The sequence below is a fragment of the Tachyglossus aculeatus genome, chromosome 5 (assembly GCF_015852505.1).
Source record: "Tachyglossus aculeatus isolate mTacAcu1 chromosome 5, mTacAcu1.pri, whole genome shotgun sequence".
Classification (NCBI taxonomy): Eukaryota; Metazoa; Chordata; class Mammalia; order Monotremata; family Tachyglossidae; genus Tachyglossus; species Tachyglossus aculeatus.
In genome coordinates, this window is record NC_052070.1 from 58,621,783 (window position 1) to 58,641,062 (window position 19,280).

The 19,280-nt window shown below is 55.3% G+C and overlaps 1 protein-coding gene across 1 annotated transcript; it reads left to right on the forward strand.

Moving 5' to 3' along the window:
• Positions 1-389: 389 nt before the first annotated feature.
• On the forward strand, positions 390-19,280 carry LOC119928492 (neuroblastoma suppressor of tumorigenicity 1-like). Its single transcript, XM_038746819.1, has 4 exons — positions 390-419; positions 15,531-15,728; positions 15,973-16,084; positions 18,296-19,280. Exons 2-4 carry the CDS (start codon positions 15,556-15,558, stop codon positions 18,536-18,538), a joined length of 528 nt encoding a protein of 175 aa, XP_038602747.1. The 5' UTR covers positions 390-419; positions 15,531-15,555; the 3' UTR covers positions 18,539-19,280.

The following is a 19,280-nucleotide window of genomic DNA, read 5'->3' on the forward strand; positions in this document are numbered from 1 at the left end:
CCGGCCCCTCCTCCCCCGCGCCCGCCCTGGGCCAAGGCGCTCCTCGGCCTGGCACGGCCGGGCAGCCGGGGGCGGGGGGCCGGGAAAAGGAAAAAGGGCCGGGAAAAAAAAAGGGCGTCCCTTCCCTCTCTCGTCCCCACCCCCCCCCCCCACTTCCCTCCCGTCCCGCCCTCCGTCCCCTCCCCCGACCCCTCCCCATCCCTGCCCATCCCGCCCCATCCCCGCCTCGGTGCCTCGGTGCCTCGGTCCCCGGCTGGCAGCGGGGGAAGAGCCGAGCCGAGCCGAGCCGAGCCGAGCCGGGCCGAGCCGGGCCGAGCCGGGCCGGCGGATGCCCCGGGCCTGGCGCCGCGGGCGGGCGGAGGACCGGCCTGCCGGGCACCGCACCCCGGACAGCGACGACGCCCACCCCGCCGGGCTCAGTGAGTGGCTGACCGACACTGACTGACCGACTGACACTGACTGACCGACCGACCGGCCGGCCGCCGGCCCGGGGGGCACCCCGCGGACCCGGGGGATAGGGGGTCGGGGGGCTGCGGCCGGCGACAGCGGGGCTGGGACAGTTGTGAGGGGGCTGGGGCCTGGGGAGAGGGGCTGGGAGAGGTAGGGGGCTGGGAGACTTGGGGGGCTGGGGAGAGTGAGGCTGGGGGAGTTAGGGGGCTGGGGAGAGTGAGGCTGGGAGACTTGGGGGGCTGGGGAGAGTGAGGCTGGGGGAGTTAGGGGGCTGGGGAGAGGGGCCGGGGGAGTTAGGGGGCTGGGGAGAGGGGCTGGGAGAGTTAGGGGGCCGGGGAGAGGGGCCGGGAGAGTTGTTAGGGGGCTGGGAGAGTTGGGCTGGGGAGAGGGGCTGGGAAAGTTAGGAGGCTGCGGGTTGGGGAGAGTGGGGCTGGGAGAGTTAGGGGGCTGGGGAGAGGGGCTGGGGGAGTTAGGGGGCTGGGGCTGGGGAGAGGGGCTGGGAGAGTTAGGGGGCTGGGAGAGTTGGGCTGGGGAGAGGGGCTGGGAAAGTTAGGAGGCTGCGGGTTGGGGAGAGTGGGGCTGGGAGAGTTAGGGGGCTGCGGGTTGGGGAGAGTGGGGCTGGGAGAGTTAGGGGGCTGGGGAGAGGGGCTGGGAGAGTTAGGGGGCTGCGGGCTGGGGAGAATGGGGCTGGGAGAGTTAGGGGCCTGCGGGCTGGGGAGAGGGACTGGGAGAGTTAGGGGGCTGCGGGCTGGAGAGAAGGGCTGGGAGAGTTGGGGGGCTGGGAGAGTTGGGGGCTGGGGCTGGGGAGAGGGGGGCTGGGAGAGTTTGGGGGCTGGGGGCTGGGGAGAGTTAGGGGGCTGGGGGCTGGGAGAGTTAGGGGGCTGGGGGCTGGGAGAGTTAGGGGGCTGGGGAGAGTTAGGGGGCTGGGGGCTGGGAGAGTTAGGGGGCTGGGGAGAGTTAGGGGGCTGGGGGCTGGGAGAGTTAGGGGGCTGGGGGCTGGGAGAGTTAGGGAGCTGGGGAGAGCTGGGGGCTGAGGAGAGTTTGGGGGCTGTGTCTGGGGTCCGAGGAGAGGGACTGGGAGGGTGGAGGGCGGCTGTGGGGTGTCGCGAGGTCCGGTCCGGGCAGTGGTCGGTCGGCGGCCCATGGTGCCCGCCCCGGGGGCTTCCCCGCCCCCCGCCCCGCCACCCGACCTTTCTCCGGCAGTGCTCCCCCCTCTCCTCCTCCTCCTCCTCCTCCTCCTCCTCCTCCTCCTCCCTCTCCCCCGGGGTCCGGGGGGCGACGCCGCAGCTGTCCCCACGAAACGGCCCGGCCCGGACAGCGCGCGTCCAGGGCGCGGAGCCTCCTTCGGGCAAGGCCTGCCCCCGACACCCCCCACCGCATCCCCCCCGCATCCCCCCCGCATCCCCCCACCCCCGGGACCAGCGGCCCCCCAAACGGACGGGCCTCCCCCCGGGGGAGACTAGGCCGGAGCCCGGCGGGAGGGGGGTGGGGGGTGGTCTGGAGATTAGGTCGAGCGGAAAAACGTCGGAACTGAAAGTCCGGGAGTAGGGGGTCCTGGCCCCGTCGGGTTGGGAGGCGACAGAGGAGCTGCGCAGGGGTGCAGAGTGTGGGGCGCAGGGTGTGGGGCCCAGTGGAGGGGATGGGGCCGGCCCACCCCAGGTGGAGGGGGGCTGCCTCTACAGAGCCCAGCTCCGCACCCCCGGACCCTTCTCCATGCCCCCCTAGCTTGGGGCGAGCCCTGGTAGCCTTCTCACTGCCCAATAACCTCACGGGGCACGGCCAACCCCTGGGCGAGGGAAGGGAGGGTTAGGGTCCCTTCTGGGAAGAGGGGTGAGGGGTTGGTGGAAGGGGGTGCCAGAGACTCCCACAAAGGGAAGAGACCCTCCAAGGTGGAATTGAGGAGCCAGGGCCCGGGAGAGCTGCTTTCCAGGGCGCTGATCCCCCAGGCAGAGGACCCCCGCATCCGAAAACCAGCCCTCAGCCGTCAGCCCAGCACTTGGACTCTCTCCTCTCCTGCCCTTGAATCTTCCCGTCGTCTCCCGACCTGCTCCTAGGTTGGATGGGAAGGAGCTGGGACCCCCAAATCCCTTCCCCTCCCTTCTCCTCCGCCAACCCTTGAGGTCAGATGGATCTCACTCGGTGACCAGAGCACTGAGCCTGTCCACCCACCCATCCCCTGGGCTTTTTTCATTGCTTTCCCAGCGGTGGAAGGAAGTTGAGGTCTCAGGACAGCAAATGAGGGCTAAGTGGGAGTTGGAGCCCTGCTCTGCCTGGGTCTCCGGGTTGGGTAAGCGCTCTTGCCCCAGCTGCAGGCCGCAGCTGGTTCTCTGCTTCCCCATGGCCGTAATAACGGTGGTATTCGTTAATAATGATAATAATATTGGTATTGGTTGAGCGCTATGTGCCAAGCACTGTTCTAAGCGCTGGGGGAGATACAAGGTAATCAGGTTGCCCCACATGGGGCTCGCAGTCTTAATCCCCGTTTTACAGATGAGGTAGCTGAGGCACAGAGAAGTGAAATGACTTGCCCAAAGTTACACAGCTGATAAGTGGCGGAGCAGGGATTAGAACCCATGACCTCTGACTCCCAAGCCCGCGCTCTTTCCACTGAGCCACGCTTGTTAAGCGCTTACCGTGAGGCAGGCACTGTACTGAGCGCTGGCTTCGATACAAGCAAATTGGGTTCGACACAATCCCTGTCCCACGCGGGACTCACAGTCTTAAACCCCATTTGACAGAGGAGGTAACTGAGGCCCAGAGAAGTGAAGTGACTTGCCTAAGGTCACGCAGCCAACCAGCGGCAGAGCCGGAATGAGAACCCAGGTCTTTCCGACGCCCAGGCCGATGCTCTACCCACTAGACCATACTGCTTCTCCATCCTCTCAGGGCCAACCTGGCTGCTCCTCGACCCGAGGAGCGTGTGGCAGAGCTGTGCCAGTGGCAGGGCAATTGGGAGTGTTTGCCCGGCGGGCGAGGGGGACCGTCAAGGGCTCCTCAGCTTGTTGGATAGGGACCGTCTCTATAAGTTGCCGACTTGTGCTAGCCAAGCGCTTAGTACAGTGCTTTGCACACAGTAAGCGCTCAATAAATATGATTGAATGAATGAATGCCGGTGGAGGTGATGAGGAGCTGATGCCTCCGGTTTCTCTGCTCTCCCCTTCTATCCCACCTCATGGCTTAGCTGGGAGGGGTCTGGGGCCAGGGGTGTAAGGGGTGGGTCCTCGTATCGCCGCTTCCACCTGCACTTCCCTATTCTGTATCGTGGCATCATCCGGGGCCCAGTGGTGAGGGGAGGGCATGGGGGAAGGTGGCATGGAATCTAACGGGGCCACGTTCGGCCCTGTTTGCAGCCCCTGTGCGTCTGACGAACGCTTCCAGCCTCCCTTTGGGGCTGGTGGGTCCCAAGGGCCTGCAGGCTTCCAGGGAGTTTGGGGAGGGCTCCCCATCCTGGTCCTCTAGCTTCCCCAGCCCCAGTTCCCTTCAGCTCTGCACCCCCCACTCTTCGGCTGGGGCACTCTTTGGTGGGGCGGATCCTGGCGGTTTCCCTGAGGTAGGAGAGTGGCAGGCCTTTCCCGGGATCGTGGCCCTCCTTCCTCCAGGGCTGGGAAGCAAAGCGGGCCAATATTCCGGTCTGGCTGACTCAGTAGGCCTGGCCGCAGATGGGCTGAGCCTGGGCCGTGCCACGGCAGTGAGCTCTCTGAGCTAATTCATGACTCTGAGCAGTGGGTGGATGGGGACAGGGTTAAGTTCCGCCCATCCCGGCGATGGGGAAAACTGAGACCGTAGAGAAAAACAATTGGCCGAGCAGAGGACTGACCAGGTTTTTTCAACGTGATCTTTCTTCTGGGCTCCTGGGTTCCAGGCATGGCTGAGGAACAGCAAGGTCTGGTTTTCTGGGACAGGCTGGGAAGCCGGGATCCGGACCTCCAGCCAACCACTCAGTGTGGTCTAGCGTGGCGAGGGCCCGGGAGTCGGAGAACCCGGTTTCTGGTCTCGGCTCCGCCGCTTGCCTGCCGTGTGAGCTTGCGCGAGTCACTTTGTTTCCCCGTATCTCAGTTTCCTCATCTGTAAAATGGGGGTTAAATACCTATTCTCCTTCCCCGTTAGACTCTGAACCCTGTATGGGACAGGGACTATGTCCTAAGGGCTTAAGTTGTATCCACCCCAGGGCTTAGTTCAGAACCTGGCGCATAGTAAGCATTCAACGAATACTGTTATTATTATTTTTATTCCCAGTCCTCTCTGTTCCCTTTTTCTCTGCTTCTAAAGCGCACACCAGGTCCCCTTTGTTGTTCTTTGGTGGTCACTGGGGTGTGGTGTAGATTCAGGGGAGTGAACTTGACAGTCCTAGGCCCTGACGGGGCGGTCAGGGCCCGGGTTTTCTTTTGATTTCTCTCCCCTCTGGGCAAACATCCTTGGACAGCTATCCTGCTCTGGGACTCAACTTTCCCAACGCAGAAAGGGGAACTCCCATCTCTCCTGGAGGGTTTTGGCCTTCACTTGCCCCAAGGCTGGGGGCTGGACCAGAAGTCCTCTTGTTTCCCTGACCGTCCTCAATCACTCTTAATCCCGGGCCAATGCGGGATGGGAGAGAACCAGTGAGGTGGTTAAATTGCTTTGAGCCCTTGGATGGAGGGAGTAGAGAAACAGGAGGGAGGGATGTTGTCATTGTTATGAATAGTAATTGGATTTATCATCATTAGTCAGGGTTCCCAGATTGGGCTGGGAAGGAAATCCCAATTGGGAGCTCGGTAGACCACACGGTGCTTATCCAGAAACTCTAGGTACAGAGGGATCAGGCCTCTTCTCTTCCCTGTCTCTCTTAGGCCTTCTCCCGGCCTGCCCCATCCCTCTACTTCCAGATGCTGTTCCCTCCCCTTTCCAAGCTGGCTTGGGAGATCCAGCGTTTCAGCTCAAATGTCCAAGGAACAAAACCCAAACCCAACGGGCCAAGTAGGCGAGCGAAGGGGGCTCCAAGCAGAAGAAGCCTCACAGATTCTCTCTGGGAATGAGCTCCTTCTCTTCCACCACTAACACTTTCTTTTCCACTGGGAATCAGATCAGACCTGGGTTCTAATCTCACCTCTGCCACTGGTCCGCATATTTAACGAGCAAAGTAAGCGCTCAGAAAATACGATTGAATGAATGAGTAATAATACTAATTACGGTATTTGTTAAGCGCTTACTACGTGCCAGGTATTGTTCTGAGCGCTGAGGTAGATACAAGATAATTGGGTTGGACCCAGTCCCCGCTCGGGGCTCACAGTCTTAATCCCCATTTTACAGATGAAGTAACTGAGGCACAGAGAAGTGAAGTGGTTTGCCCAAGGTCACACAGCAGACAAGTGGCGGCGTTAGGATTAGAACACCTGACCTTCCGACTCCCGAGCCGTGCCGCGTGGCTTCTGAATGAATGCCGTGGGACCTCGGGCGAGTCGCTTCCCTCCCCTGTGCCTAGATTCCCTCATCTGTAAAATGGGGATAAAGGCTGTGAGCCCCATGTGGGACAGGGACTATCTCCAACCTGATTAGCGTGTGTTTACCCCAGTGCTTTGAACAGTGCCTGACACAAAGTATGTGCATAACAAATACTATCGTTATTATTCTATGTCTTCTCCCCCTACCATTGGAAAAGCAGCGTGGCTCAGTGGAAAGAGCACGGGCTTTGGAGTCAGAGGTCATGGGTTCAAATCAAGGCTCCGCCACTTGTCAGCTGTGTGACTTTGGGCAAGTCACTTCACTTCTCTGAGCCTCAGTTCCCTCATCTGTAAAATGGGGATTAAGACCGTGAGCCCCACGTGGGACAACCTGATCACCTAGTAACCTCCCCGGTGCTTAGAACAGTGCTTTGCACATAGTAAGCACTTAATAAATGCCATTATTATTATTATTATTGCAAAGGATGTCCCTGGAGAAGGACTATGGAGTCCCAGTTGCCCAGGCTCTCCCGCCTGGGAGTCAGAAGGTCATGAGTTCTAATCCTGGCTCCACCACTTCTCTGCTCTGTGACCTTGGGCAAGTCACTTCACTTCTCCGTGCCTCAGTTACCTCATCTGTAAAATGGGGTTTAAGACCGTGAGCTCCATGTGGAACAGGGACAGCGTCCAACCCGGTTAGCTTGTATCTACCCCAGCACTTAGTACAATACCTGGCACATATATATCATCCAAAAAAAAGAGAGAGAGTGCCAGCCAGCTGTTCTGCTGGGCCCTTCCTTCACGGTTACAAGGTGGGTAAACCCAATTTGTTTTTGATGATATTTGTTAAGTGCTTACTTTGTGTCAAGCACTATTCTAAGTGCTGGGTGGATTGAAGTTAATCAGACCGGACACGGTCCCTATCCCATTTGGGGCCTACAAACTAAGCAGGAAGGAGAAGAGGCACTGATTCTCCATTTTGCATCTGAGGAGGTCGAGGCAAAGAGAAGTGAAGTGACTTGCCAAAGGTCACACAGCTGGAAAGTGGTGGAGTCGGGATTAGGTCCCGGGTCCTCTGGCTCCCAGGCCTGGGCTTTATCCTCTAGGCCACACTGCTATTGGGATGGGTCAGGAGACGCCAGGATGCTTCATTGTTCATTCTTCCGGCTCGTGAGTGAGTGAGTGTGAGTTCCCAAGAGTGTGGAAATTTGGGCCCCAATGGATATTGTGTGTGTGTATGTATACATAATCCTTCCCATCTAAAATCCTTTAGACACACTCTTATCCGGACCACTCTGCCCTCAGTACTTCCCATGAGCTCAGAGCTCTCCCGGCCGGGGTCACTCAAATTCTCAGCTCCCGGCTTGGGGAAGGACAGAGGTCACTCACACTCTCATCCCTGAGGATGGTGGAAGGACCGTGGTCATGTGAGAAGAAGCGTGGCCTAGTGGATAGATCCCGGGGCTGGGAGTTAGAAAGACCTGGGTTCTAATCCTGGCTCCACCACTTGTCTGCCGAACGGCCTTGATCAAATCACTTCTCTGTGCCTCAATCCCCTCGTGGTTAAAATGGAGATCAAGATTGTGAAGTCCATACGGGACAGGGACTGTGTCCAACTCAGTTCGTTTATATCTACCCCAGTACTTAGTACAGCGCCTGGACCATAGTAAGCGCTTAAGTACCACAGTTATTGTTATTATTATTACTCATACTCTCAGCCTCAGGCCCGGGGAAGGACAGAGCCTGGAGCCTGGAGTTGCCCAGCCAGGGAGAGGCAGTCTGACTCACCCGTTTGGAGGCCTGGGCCTCCCGCCCTCTTGGCTGTCCCTGGGTTGGGACATTGTGTCTGTGGCCCGGGCTCCTCTCTGTCTGGGCCAGGAAGTATTGAGCCCTGAGCCCAGAGCCCGGTCCAGAGGGGTCAGGTCACAGGAAGGACAGCGGCCTTGCCGGCCCCGCCTTCCCCCTGGAACCTAGCCATGGTTCTGGTTCAGCACTGGGGAAGGCTGGGGGCGTCTGCTTCAGTTCTGGGCTATCCCAGCTCTGGATAACGCCCTCCCTCCCCCGTCCCCATCAGTTTGCCCCAGGAGGGTCCTGGTGGTCCATGGGTGGTGGGAAGGAGGGGGGCTGACTCCTTATTTTCTCACATCTGTCTCCTGCAGGGGAGGGAAGCTTCACTTTCCCCCCCACCCGAGACCAGCTGCGGGTAAGGAGACAGCCCCCCTTTCCTGAGCGAATCTGAGCTCGGCCCCATCAGCTCTGGAACTAAAATCAGCCTTCTGCGAGCTCCTGGGGCCGGACTGCCTCCTCAGGCCTCCCAGCCCACCCCCCGTCCCTGCCCCCATCCTGTACATATTTTTTTACTCTATTTATTTATTTATTTTATTTGTACATATCTATTCTATTTATTTTATTTTGTTAGTATGTTTGGTTTTGTTCTCTGTCTCCCCCTTTCAGACTGTGAGCCCACTGTTGGGTAGGGACTGTCTCTATATGTTGCCAATTTGTACTTCCCAAGCGCTTAGTACAGTGCTCTGCACATAGTAAGCGCTCAATAAATATGATTGATGATGATGATGATGATGGTCCTGGAGTGTCGGTGACAGATGGCAGGGCACTTACCCCATGGGCCCCTGCACTTGGTGTCGGAGACAGTTGGGTAAAAGTTTCCCCCGGGAAACTCTTCCCCACTGTGGACTCTAAGCGCCTAAATTTCCAGGCCCGGTACCCACGGATCCTGGCCACTTGGTGAAAAGCCACGTTCTTGCCTCCCCCCGGCCCTCTTCCACTCTGTTTCCAGGGTTCTCACCGTACCCCGCGGCTGCCGCAAAGGGCCGGGCCGGCTGGACCTCATCATTCTTGCTCCAGGCGGCCGGGCAGCCGATTCTCCACCTGTCGGATTCGCTTCTTCACCGGCTAGGAGAGGACCTGTGGAAACCTTGCTCAAAAAGAGACCGAGAAGCAGGTTGACCTAGGGAAAATGATCATAATAATAATAATAATGGTATCTGTTAAGCGCTTACTAAACGCTGGGGTGATACAAGGTGATCAGGTTGTCCCACGTGGGGCTCACAGTCTTCATCCCCATTTTCCAGATGAGGGAACTGAGGCCCAGAGAAGTGAAGTGACATGCCCAAAGACACCCAGCTGACAATTGGCGGAGCCAGGATTTGAACCCCTGACCTCTGACCCCAAAGCCCGTGCTCTTTCTACTGAGCCTGGGGAGTCAGAGGATTTGGCTTCTAATTCCGGCTCTGCCAGGTGTCTCCTGGATGATCGTGGGCAAATCACAGCCTTTTAGACTGTGAGCCCACTATCGGGTAGGGACTGTCTCTATGTGATGCCAATTTGTACTTCCCAAGCGCTTAGTACAGTGCTCTGCACATAGTAAGCGCTCAATAAATACGATTGATTGATTGATTGATTGATTAAGCGCTTACTATGTGCAAAGCACTGTTCTAGCTGATGACTCTGGAGAATGACCCCTGAGAGGCACTGACCATCAGGCTGGAGGTCTCTCTGGGACACTGGAGCAGAGCCAGCACAGCACCTGGATTTCACAGAGGGAGAAGAGACTCGCAAGCCTAATGCCTCTACTTAAAACATCATCATCATCATCATCAATCGTATTTATTGAGCGCTTACTGTGTGCAGAGCACTGTACTAAGCGCTTGGGAAGTACAAGTTGGCAACATATAGAGACAGACCCCACCCAACAGTGGGCTCACAGTCTAAAACATTTGGCAGAGAGGCACCAGAAAGTATTGTTCTAGCCCCTCAGTGTTCCCTTTAAACGATTTTATTGAAGAAATTCCATTTGGGGCTGAAATCGTCACAGGAGAGGAGGAACATTTGATGGGGATAATAATAATAATAATGACATTTATTAAGCGCTCAATGGAAAGAGCACGGACTTTGGAGTAAGAAGTCATGGGTTCAAATCCCGGCTCTGCCAACTGTCAGCTGTGTGACTTTGGGCAAGTCACTTCACATCTCTGGGCCTCAGCTACCTCACCTGTAAAATGGGGATGAAGACTGTGAGCCCCCCGTGGGACAACCTGATCACCTTGTAACCTCCCCAGTGCTTAGAACAGTGTTTTGCACATAGTAAGCAATTAATAAATGACATTATTATTATTATTACTATGTGAAGCAGCGTGGCTCAGCGGAAAGAGCCCGGGCTTTGGAGTCAGAGGTCATGGGTTTGAATCCCTGCTCCGCCACATGTCTGCTGTGTGACCTTGGGCAAGTCACTTAACTTCTCTGTGCCTCAGTTATCTCATCTGTCAGATAGGGATTAAGACTGTGAGCCCCATGTGGGACAACCTGATCACCTTGTATCCTCCCCAGCGCTTAGAACAGTGCTTTGCACATAGTAAGCACTTAATAAATGCCATTATTATTATTACTATGTGAAGCAGCGTGGCTCAGCGGAAAGAGCCCGGGCTTTGGAGTCAGAGGTCGTGGGTTTGAATCCCAGCTCCGCCACATGTCTGCTGTGTGACCTTGAGCAAGTCACTTAACTTCTCTTGCCTCAGTTACCTCCTCTGTCAGATGGGGATTAAGACTGTGAGCCCCACGTGGGACAACCTGATCACCTTGTATCCTCCCCAGCACTTAGAACGGTGCATTGCACATAGTAAGCGCTTAACAAATGCCATCATTATTATTATTATTATGTGCAAAGCACTGTTCTGATGGTGCCACGTAAGCGAGATCACTGATTCTTGAGCCCCGTGCTGCTAATTCCGCCTCACACCAGGCCCAGGGACGAGTCTGCCGTAGCTCCTCGGAGCGTTTCAGGGTTTTTCGGCTCGGCCCCCTCTGCCTTAGGGGAGGTCTGCTGGATTGATGCTGGCTGGACAGCCCCCTTGGTTAGGCGGTGGAGAGAGGGAAGAAGCTCCTCTTGAAATTCCCTGTTCCAGGAGAAGAAGGGCAGGGAAAGTCCAGGATTGGGAATGGGAGAAGGTGGGCCTGGGTTTTCTCAGAGAAGCTCCTTTCCCCTCTTCCCAGTGCTCAGAGCTGAGTCCTGGGCAGCGCTGCCCTCTGCCGGTCTTATCTGACCATGAACCACATAATAATAATAATAATAATAATAATAATAATAATAATAATAATAATAATTGCATTTATTAAGCACTTACTATGTGCAAAGCACTGTTCTAAGCGCTGGGGAGGTTTCAAGGTGATCAGGTTGTCCCACGGGGGGCTCACAGTCTTCATCCCCGTTTTACAGATGAGGTCACTGAGGCGCAGAGCAAAGTGGCTTGCCCAAAGTCAGCTGACAAGTTGAACCCATGACCTCTGACTCCAAATCCCGGGCTCTTTCCACTGAGCCACGCTGCCCGAACAAATCCGGGGAAGCTTTCCTTTCATTCATCGTCATCATAGTGAATAGAGAGAAGCAGCGTGGCTCAGTGGAAAGAGCACGGACTTTGGAGTCAGAGGTCATGGGTTCAAATGCCGGCTCTGCCACTTGTCAGCTGTGTGTCTTTGGGCAAGTCACTTAACTTCTCTGGGCCTCAGTTCCCTCATCTGTAAAATGGGGATGAAGACTGTGAGCCCCACGTGGGACAACCTGATTACCGTGTATCCCCCCAGTGCTTACAACGGTGCTTTGCACATAGTAAGCACTTAATAAATGCCATCATCATTATTATTATTAGTGGTATTTGTTAAGTGCTTACTGTGTGCCAGGTACTGTACTAAGCGCTGGGATCTATACGAGCAAATCGGTTGGACACAGTTCCTGTCCCACATGGGGTTCACAGTCTCCATCCCCATTTGACAGATGAGGTAACTGAGGCCCAGAGAAGTGAAGTGATTTGCCCAAAGTCACACAGCAGACAAGTGGCAGAGCCAGGACTAGAACCCAGGTCCCTTTGACCCCCCCCCCCCCCACTCCTCCTGCCCAGACCCATGCTCTATCCACTAGGCCTTGCTGTGCTGCTTCATCATCATCATCATCATCATCAGTGGCTCAGTGGAAAGAGCACGGGCTTGGGAGTCAGAGGTCACGGGTTCAAATCCCTGCTCCGCTGCTTGTCAGCTGTGTGACTCTGGGCAAGTCACTTAACTTCTCTGTGCGTTAGTTACCTCATCTGTAAAATGGGGATTAAGACTGTGAGCCCCTCGTGGGACAACTTGTATCCTCCCCAGCACTTAGAACAGTGCTTTGCACATAGTAATCGCATAATAAATGCCATTATTATTACCATAATCATCATCAATGGTATTTACTGAGTGCATATTATATGCACTAAGCACTTGGGAGACTACAACAGAGTTGGCAGTCACATTCCTTGCCCACAATGAGCTCACGCTTGATGATGGTATTTGTTAAGTGCATACCATGTGCCGAACACTGTATTAAGCGCTGGGATAGATACAAGGTGATCAGGTTGTCCCAGGTGGGGCTCACAGTCTTAATCCCCATTTTACAGATGAGGGAACTGAGGCCCAGAGAAGTGAAGTGACTTGCCCAAAGTCACACAGCTAAGTGGCGGAGCCGTGACCTCTGACTCCCGAGCCCATGATCTCTCCACTAAGCAATGCTACTTCTTGATGATGATGATGATAATGTCATTAATAAAATAACAGCAATAGAAGCAACAATGATGACAATAATAATAATGATAGGGAGAGCCATACAAAATAGATAGAAGTTGTGGCCGGAGGGAGAACCACAGTTCGAGAGAGGCCTGGGCCTAGTTCAGTACCTGGATTGGGTGCCTGGGGGAGGCTCCTCCAGGAACCTTTAACAGCACTGCCTGCGTTCAACAACTTGGATGAAATGGGCTTTCGGCCTGAGGAATCTCTGATTCTCCAAGCTGCCCTTAATGATGACGGCATTTATTAAACGCTTACTATGTGCAAAGCACTGTTCTAAGCGCTGGGGAGGTTACAAGGTGATCAGGTTGTCCCACGGGGGGCTCACAGTCTTAATCCCCATTTTACAGGTGAGGGAACTGAGGCACAGAGAAGTTAAGTGACTTGCCCAGAGTCACACAGCTGACAAGTGGTGGAGCTGGGATTTGAACCCATGACCTCTGGCTCCAAAGCCCGGGCTCTTTCCACTGAGCCACGCTGCCCTTAGTGAAGACTCTTTGCCGTGCCCTAGGGATTTGCCCAGGGAATCCTTGGACTGGGTTCTAACAGAGGCAAGCCACCTCTTGTGGCTTGGCTCTGTACCTCCAGGAGACTACTGTACCACAATTAATAATAACAATAATAATAATAATGATAATAACAACAGTTCTTAAGCGCCTACCATGTGCTCAGCGCTGTTCAAAGTACTGGGATCGATTCAAGATAGGCAAGTCCCACATGGGGCTCACAGTGTTGGAGGGAGAACAGGTTTGAATTCCCGTTTTGCAGAAGGGGGAATTGAGGCCCAGGGAAGTGACTTACCCAAGGTCACACAGCAGACCGGGGGCAGTAACCTGGGATTAGAACCCAGGTTCTCTGACTCCCATGGCCCACTAGGCCACTCTGATCCTTAACTCATAATCCTGGAAGCCTGACCTCTGTGCCCATCCCAATCTTTCTAGAGGCTTCCCCCACCCTGCCAGGGAAAATCAATCAATCAATCGTATTTATTGAGTGCTTACTGTGTGCAGAGCACTGTACTAAGCGCTTGGGAAGTACAAGTTGGCAACATATAGAGACGGTCCCTACCCAACAGTGGGCTCAGAGTCTAGAAGGGAAAAGCCCAGCAGGCTCAGGATGGGACAGAGTGGTTGGGTCCTGCCAACCGCTCGTCGTTCCAGCAGTGACTGCGGCCCCCAGTATGCCCAGTGGTTGTGGCACTCCGGTACTTGGCGCTCAAACCGAATGAAACTCACGAGCAACTGCAGCATTGCACATGCTCATAATGCCCAGGGGCTGCCACGCATGCACCTCACATTTCCTCAGAAGGCCCCTCTAACACCCCTTGCCGCTCGTGTCCCCCACTTTACTAAGGGGGACTAAGAGCTTGGGAAACTACAACACAGTTGGCAGACACATTCCTTGCCCACAGTGAGCTCCCGCTTGATGATGATGATGATGACGATGGTATTTCTAGACTATGAGCCCACTGTTGGGTAGGGACCGCCTCTATACGTTGCCAACTTGTATTCCCAAGCGCTTAGTACAGTGCTCTGCACACAGTAAGCGCTCAATAAACACAATTGAATGGATTTGTTAAGCGCTCACTGTGTGCCGAGTACTGTTCTAAGCGCTGGGATAGATACAAGTTGATCAGGTTGTCCCATGTGGGGCTCACAGTCTTAAATCCCCATTTCACAGATGAGGTGGCTGAGGCACAGAGAAGTAGAGGGACTTGCCCAAAGTCACACAGCTGACAAGTGGTGGAGCTGGGATTAGAACCTATGACTTCTGACTCCCAAGCCTGGGCTCTTTCCACTCAGCCATGCTGCTTCTTGATGATGATGAAGATGCTTGTCTGCTGTGTGATCTTGGCCAAGTCATTTTGCTTCTCTAGGTCTCAGTTCCCTCATCTGCATAATGGGAATTCAATACCTGTTCTCCCTCCTACTTAGACTGTGAGCCCTCTATGGGACCTTTCATTTATTCATTCATTCATTCATTCAATCGTATTTATTGAGCGCTTATTGTGTGCAGAGCACTGGACTAAGCGCTTGGGAAGTACAAGTTGGCAACATATAGAGACGGTCCCTACCCAACAGAGGGCTCACAGTCGAGACCTGATTATCTTGGATCTGCCCCGGTGCTTAGTACAGATCATGACACATAGCAAGTGCTTAACAATTACTATTACTGTTATCATTAGGTCAGTCTGGGAGGTAGAAGAATGTCTTGAGCAAGAGCCTGGAGTGGGGAGACTAGTAATAATAATGATAACTGTGGTATTTGTCAAGTGCTTACCATGTGCCAGGGACCGTACTAAGTGCTGGAAGGGACACAAGCAAATCAGGATGGACACAGTCCCTGTCTCATGCGGGGCTCACAGTCTCGATCTCTGCTTTACAGATGAGGTAACTGAGGCACAGAAAAGTGAAGTGACTTGGCCAAGGTTACACAGCAGACACATGGCCGAGCTGGGATTGGAACCCATGACCTTCTGACTGTCAGCCCCGCTACACCATGCTGCTTCTCTAGTGTGGAGAAAAGATGAGCAGGCTTGTTTCCCTGGGGCAGAGAGCGTGAACAGGGGTCAATGGGAGAGGGGGCTGTTACTTAAGCGGGGAAATAATAATAATACAGGTGTTTGTTAAGTGCTTCCTACTGGACACCCGTCTACATGTTTTGTTTTGTTGTCTGTCTCCCCCTTCTAGACTGTGAGCCGGTTGTTGGGTAGGGACCGTGTCTATCTGTTGCTGACTTGTACTTCCCAAGCGCTTAGTACAGTGCTCTGCACACAGTAAGTGCTCAATAAGTACGATTGAATGAATGCCAGGCACTGTACTAAGTGCTGGGGTAGATACAAGGTAACTGGGCCCAGATGGGGCTCACAATCTTAATCCTCATTTAACAGCTGAGGTAACTGGCGGAGAGTGTGGAAGCCCACTCTCTCCACTATCTGCCGACCAGATAGTCCCCCCAGCTCCCCACGTTTTCCCCAGAAGCTTTCCCCCTGGCTGGCGTTCCACGGAGACGGGCCGGGAATGACTACCGTGGTCTGAGCGGTCACTCTGTCCTCAGTTGTAGGGCTCTGGCAGCGGCGGGCATGATGCTGCAGCTGCTGGTGGGGGCCGTCCTGCCCGCGGCCCTGCTCCTGGCCGCCCCGCCGCCCATCAATAAGCTGGCCCTGTTCCCCGACAAGAGCGCCTGGTGCGAGGCCAAGAACATCACCCAGATTGTGGGCCACAGCGGCTGCGAGGCCGTGTCCATCCAGAACAGGTGGGACGGGGGGGTGTGGCGGAGGGGGATTTGGGCTCCCTCACGGATGGGAAATGGCGCCTGATGTGTGGGCCTGGGGGCTCGGGGGGACGTTCCCTCCCCGTCCCCAGCCTCAGTCTACCCCTCGGCAAAATGGAGAGATCTCTGGCCTCTCGGGGCAGTGGGTCATCTGATGCCACCTCTCTCCATCCAGTTGGGCACCGCAGCTCCTCCTCCCCGCCCCATCTCTTTCCTCTTCCCACAGGGCCTGCCTGGGCCAGTGTTTCAGCTACAGCGTCCCCAACACCTTCCCGCAGTCCACCGAGTCCCTGGTGCACTGTGATTCCTGCATGCCAGCCCAGTCTATGTGGGAGATTGTGAGTACAAATCCGCCCCCCCCGGCTCCTCCCCTGCATGTCCCCACCCCACCCCAAAATCCACCCTGAGACCCTCCCCTGCTATATGCCCTCCTAAAAGCCCTCCTCAGACCCCTCCCGTGTGCCACCCCCTTTCGCCCCCATAAAAATCCACCACAAGACCTCCGCCTCCCCACACATATGCACCTTAAAATAATAACAATAATGGCATTTATTAAGCATTTACACAGTGCAAAGCACTGTTCTAAGAGCTGAGAAGGTTACAAGGTGATCAGGTTGCCCACGGGGGGCTCACATAAATTTTCCCCGGGCCCACCCCCAACTCCGCAAACACACCTCCCCTAAAAATCCACCTTGAACCCCTCCCCTGCACACCCCCTGACTAAAAATCCACCCCGAGCCCCTCCCTTGCATATGCATACCCCCTAAAAATCTTTCCTAGCCCACTTCCCTGCACATCCCCTCTTTAAAAGCCTGCCCAGGGCCCCCTCCCTGCATACACCCCCAAAGAAAATCTGCCCCAGGCCCCTTCCCTGCACCCCTCTGGCACCCAAAATAAATAATAATAAGAATGGTGGTACTTGTTAAGTGCTTACTATATACCAAACACCGTTCTAAGCTTTGGGTAGATACAAGTTAATCAAGTTGGACACAAGTCCCTGTCCCACAGGAGGCTCACACTCAACTGAGGCACAGAGAAGACAAGTGACTTGCCCAAGGTCACACAGCAGACATGTGGGAGAGCCGGAAGTGGAACCCGGTTCCTTCTGACTCCCAGGCCTGTGCTCTCTCCAAGGGCTTTGGAGTCAGAGGTCACAGGTTCAAATGCCGGCTCCGCCAATTGTCAGCTGTGTGACTTTGGGCAAGTCACTTCACTTCTCTGGGCCTCAGTTCCCTCATCTGTAAAATGGGGATTAAGACTGTGAGCCCCCTGTGGGATAACCTGATTACCTTGTAACCTCCCCAGTGCTCAGAACGGTGCTTTGCACATAGTAAGCGCTTAATAAATGCTATTATTATTATTATTATTATTATTATTACTATTATTATTAAAGATCTGTCCCAAATCCTTCCCCTGAACAACCCCCCTCAAAATCTGCTCCAGCCCCCTCTCCTGCACATACCTCCTCCGTCCCAATCTTCTCCAGACCCTTTCCCTGCACGCACAATTCTCCCTCACCAGCCCTGGCTGCTCAAATTTGGGCTTAAAGTGAGGAGGACCGGGAGTCTGACCTAAAGGTCATTTATTCATTCAATCGTATTTATTGAGTGCTTACTGTGTGCAGAGCACTGTACTAAGCGCTTGGGAAGTGCAAGTTGTCATCTACCCATCCTCCTCATCCTTCATCTCCCGCTACCTCCCAGTTCCCCCCTTCTCTCTCCCATCTCCTTAATCTTCTTCCTCTCTTACCTCGCCAACCAGCGTGGCCTAGTGGAAAGAGCCCGGCCCTGGGAGTCAGAGGGCCTGGGTTCTAATCCCAGCTCCGCCACTTACCTTTATGTGACTCTGGGCAAGTCACTTCAGTTCTCTGGGCCTCAGTTTCCTCATCTGTAAAATGGGGATTAAATACCTGTCGCCCCTCCTACTTAGACTGCGAGTCCCATGTGGGACCTAACTCTCTTGTATCTAGGACAGTAATAGTAATAATAACAATGGCATTTATTAAGCGCTTACTATGTGCAAAGCACTGTTCTAAGCGCTGGGGAGGTTACAAGGTGATCAGGTTGTCCCTCGGGGGGCTCACAGTCTTAATCCCCATTTTCCAGATGAGGTAACTGACTTGCCCAAAGTCACACAGCTGACAAGTGGCGGAGCCGGGATTAGAACCCATGAGCTCTGACTCCAAAGCCCGGGCTCTTTCCATTGAGCCATGCTGCTTCTCTACTTGATGCACAGTTAAACCGACACCATTATTATTATTATGAGCCCACTGTTGGGTAGGGACTGTCTCTATATGTTGCCAATTTGTACTTCCCAAGTGCTTAGTGCAGTGCTCTGCACATAGTAAGCGCTCAATAAATACGATTGATGATGATGATCTCCCTGTCTATGATCCATCTCCCACTTTGTCCCTGGTCCTCCCCAAGCCCCCAGCCCCAAATTGGAATCCCACCCTCCTCCCCTTAACAGGTGGGAGCTTCCCGCCTCGGCATGAGCCCGATTTGGGAGGGGAAGATGGTCCCTAAACCGCCCTCCGCCTCCCTCACCAGGTGACCCTCGAGTGTCCGGGCAACGAGGAGGTGCCCCGAGTGGACAAGCTGGTGGAGAAGATCTTACACTGCAGCTGCCAGGCCTGCGGCAAGGAACCCAGCCACGACGGGCTCAGCGTCTACGTGCACGGAGAGGAGGCCCTGGCGGGCGAGGGGCCCGGCCCCCACCACTCGGGCCCGCATCCCGAGGCCGAGGAGCCCCCGGGCTCCAACCCCCAGGAGGAGGATGGAGGCGAGGAGTGAGTCCCGGGCCTTCCCTCCCCTCCCCGTCGAGGAACTCTTCTGCCCCGGCGGGCAGGGGAGGGGGAGGAGAGATGCCCACCCAGGCAGGGCTGGGGTTCAGCTCTTGGCTCTGCCCCCGCCGCGGGATCTCCGGACAGAGATGGACTAAGAACATTGGGGGTTGCCTTGGAGATTTTGGGCAGGGGGGGCGTTTCGGGAGGAGAATCGAGCTGCACATGTTAATATATTCTGAAGAGACTGGGGGACGGGGGAGACACGGGGCATGGGTTCCTGAGGGAGGGCTGGGGGAGCCCAGGCCCTTGTCCTTAGCTAGAAATGGAGATTTCCACCCACCGGGTGCGCCGTCCCTTGGGCCCAGTGGGATTGGAGGCCGGTGGATGAGTGTGGCGGGGGATGACGGGAAGGGGAGAGGCCCAGATTTGGGGCAGCGGGCCGGGGCTGCGGAAGCCGAGGGTAGGGGTTGAAGATGGCCGCTCGCGGGGAGGTGGGCCGAAGCTTCCGAACACGCTTCTCTCGGGCAGGGTCTCTGGGGGGCTGGAGCCTCGAGGAGAGGATCGGGGGGCAGTCCCGCCGAGGGGGGCCAAGCTGAGGGATCAGCTGAGGGTCCAGTCCCAGAAAAGGTTTGTTTTGAGGTCACAGCCTCGGGACTTCTGCCCTCACAAGTCATCATCGGTGGCATTTATTAAGACTTACTGTGTGCAGAGCACAGTACTAAGTGCTTGGGGCAGTAATAATAATAATG

Bases quoted from the DNA above. Each gene is read 5' to 3' on its own strand.
- LOC119928492 (XM_038746819.1), top strand. From the start codon at position 15,556: ATGATGCTGCAGCTGCTGGTGGGGGCCGTCCTGCCCGCGGCCCTGCTC. The intron at 15,729-15,972 runs GTGGGACGGGGG...CTCTTCCCACAG, and splicing joins GCCGTGTCCATCCAGAACAG to GGCCTGCCTGGGCCAGTGTT. The intron at 16,085-18,295 runs GTGAGTACAAAT...CTCCCTCACCAG, and splicing joins CCCAGTCTATGTGGGAGATT to GTGACCCTCGAGTGTCCGGG.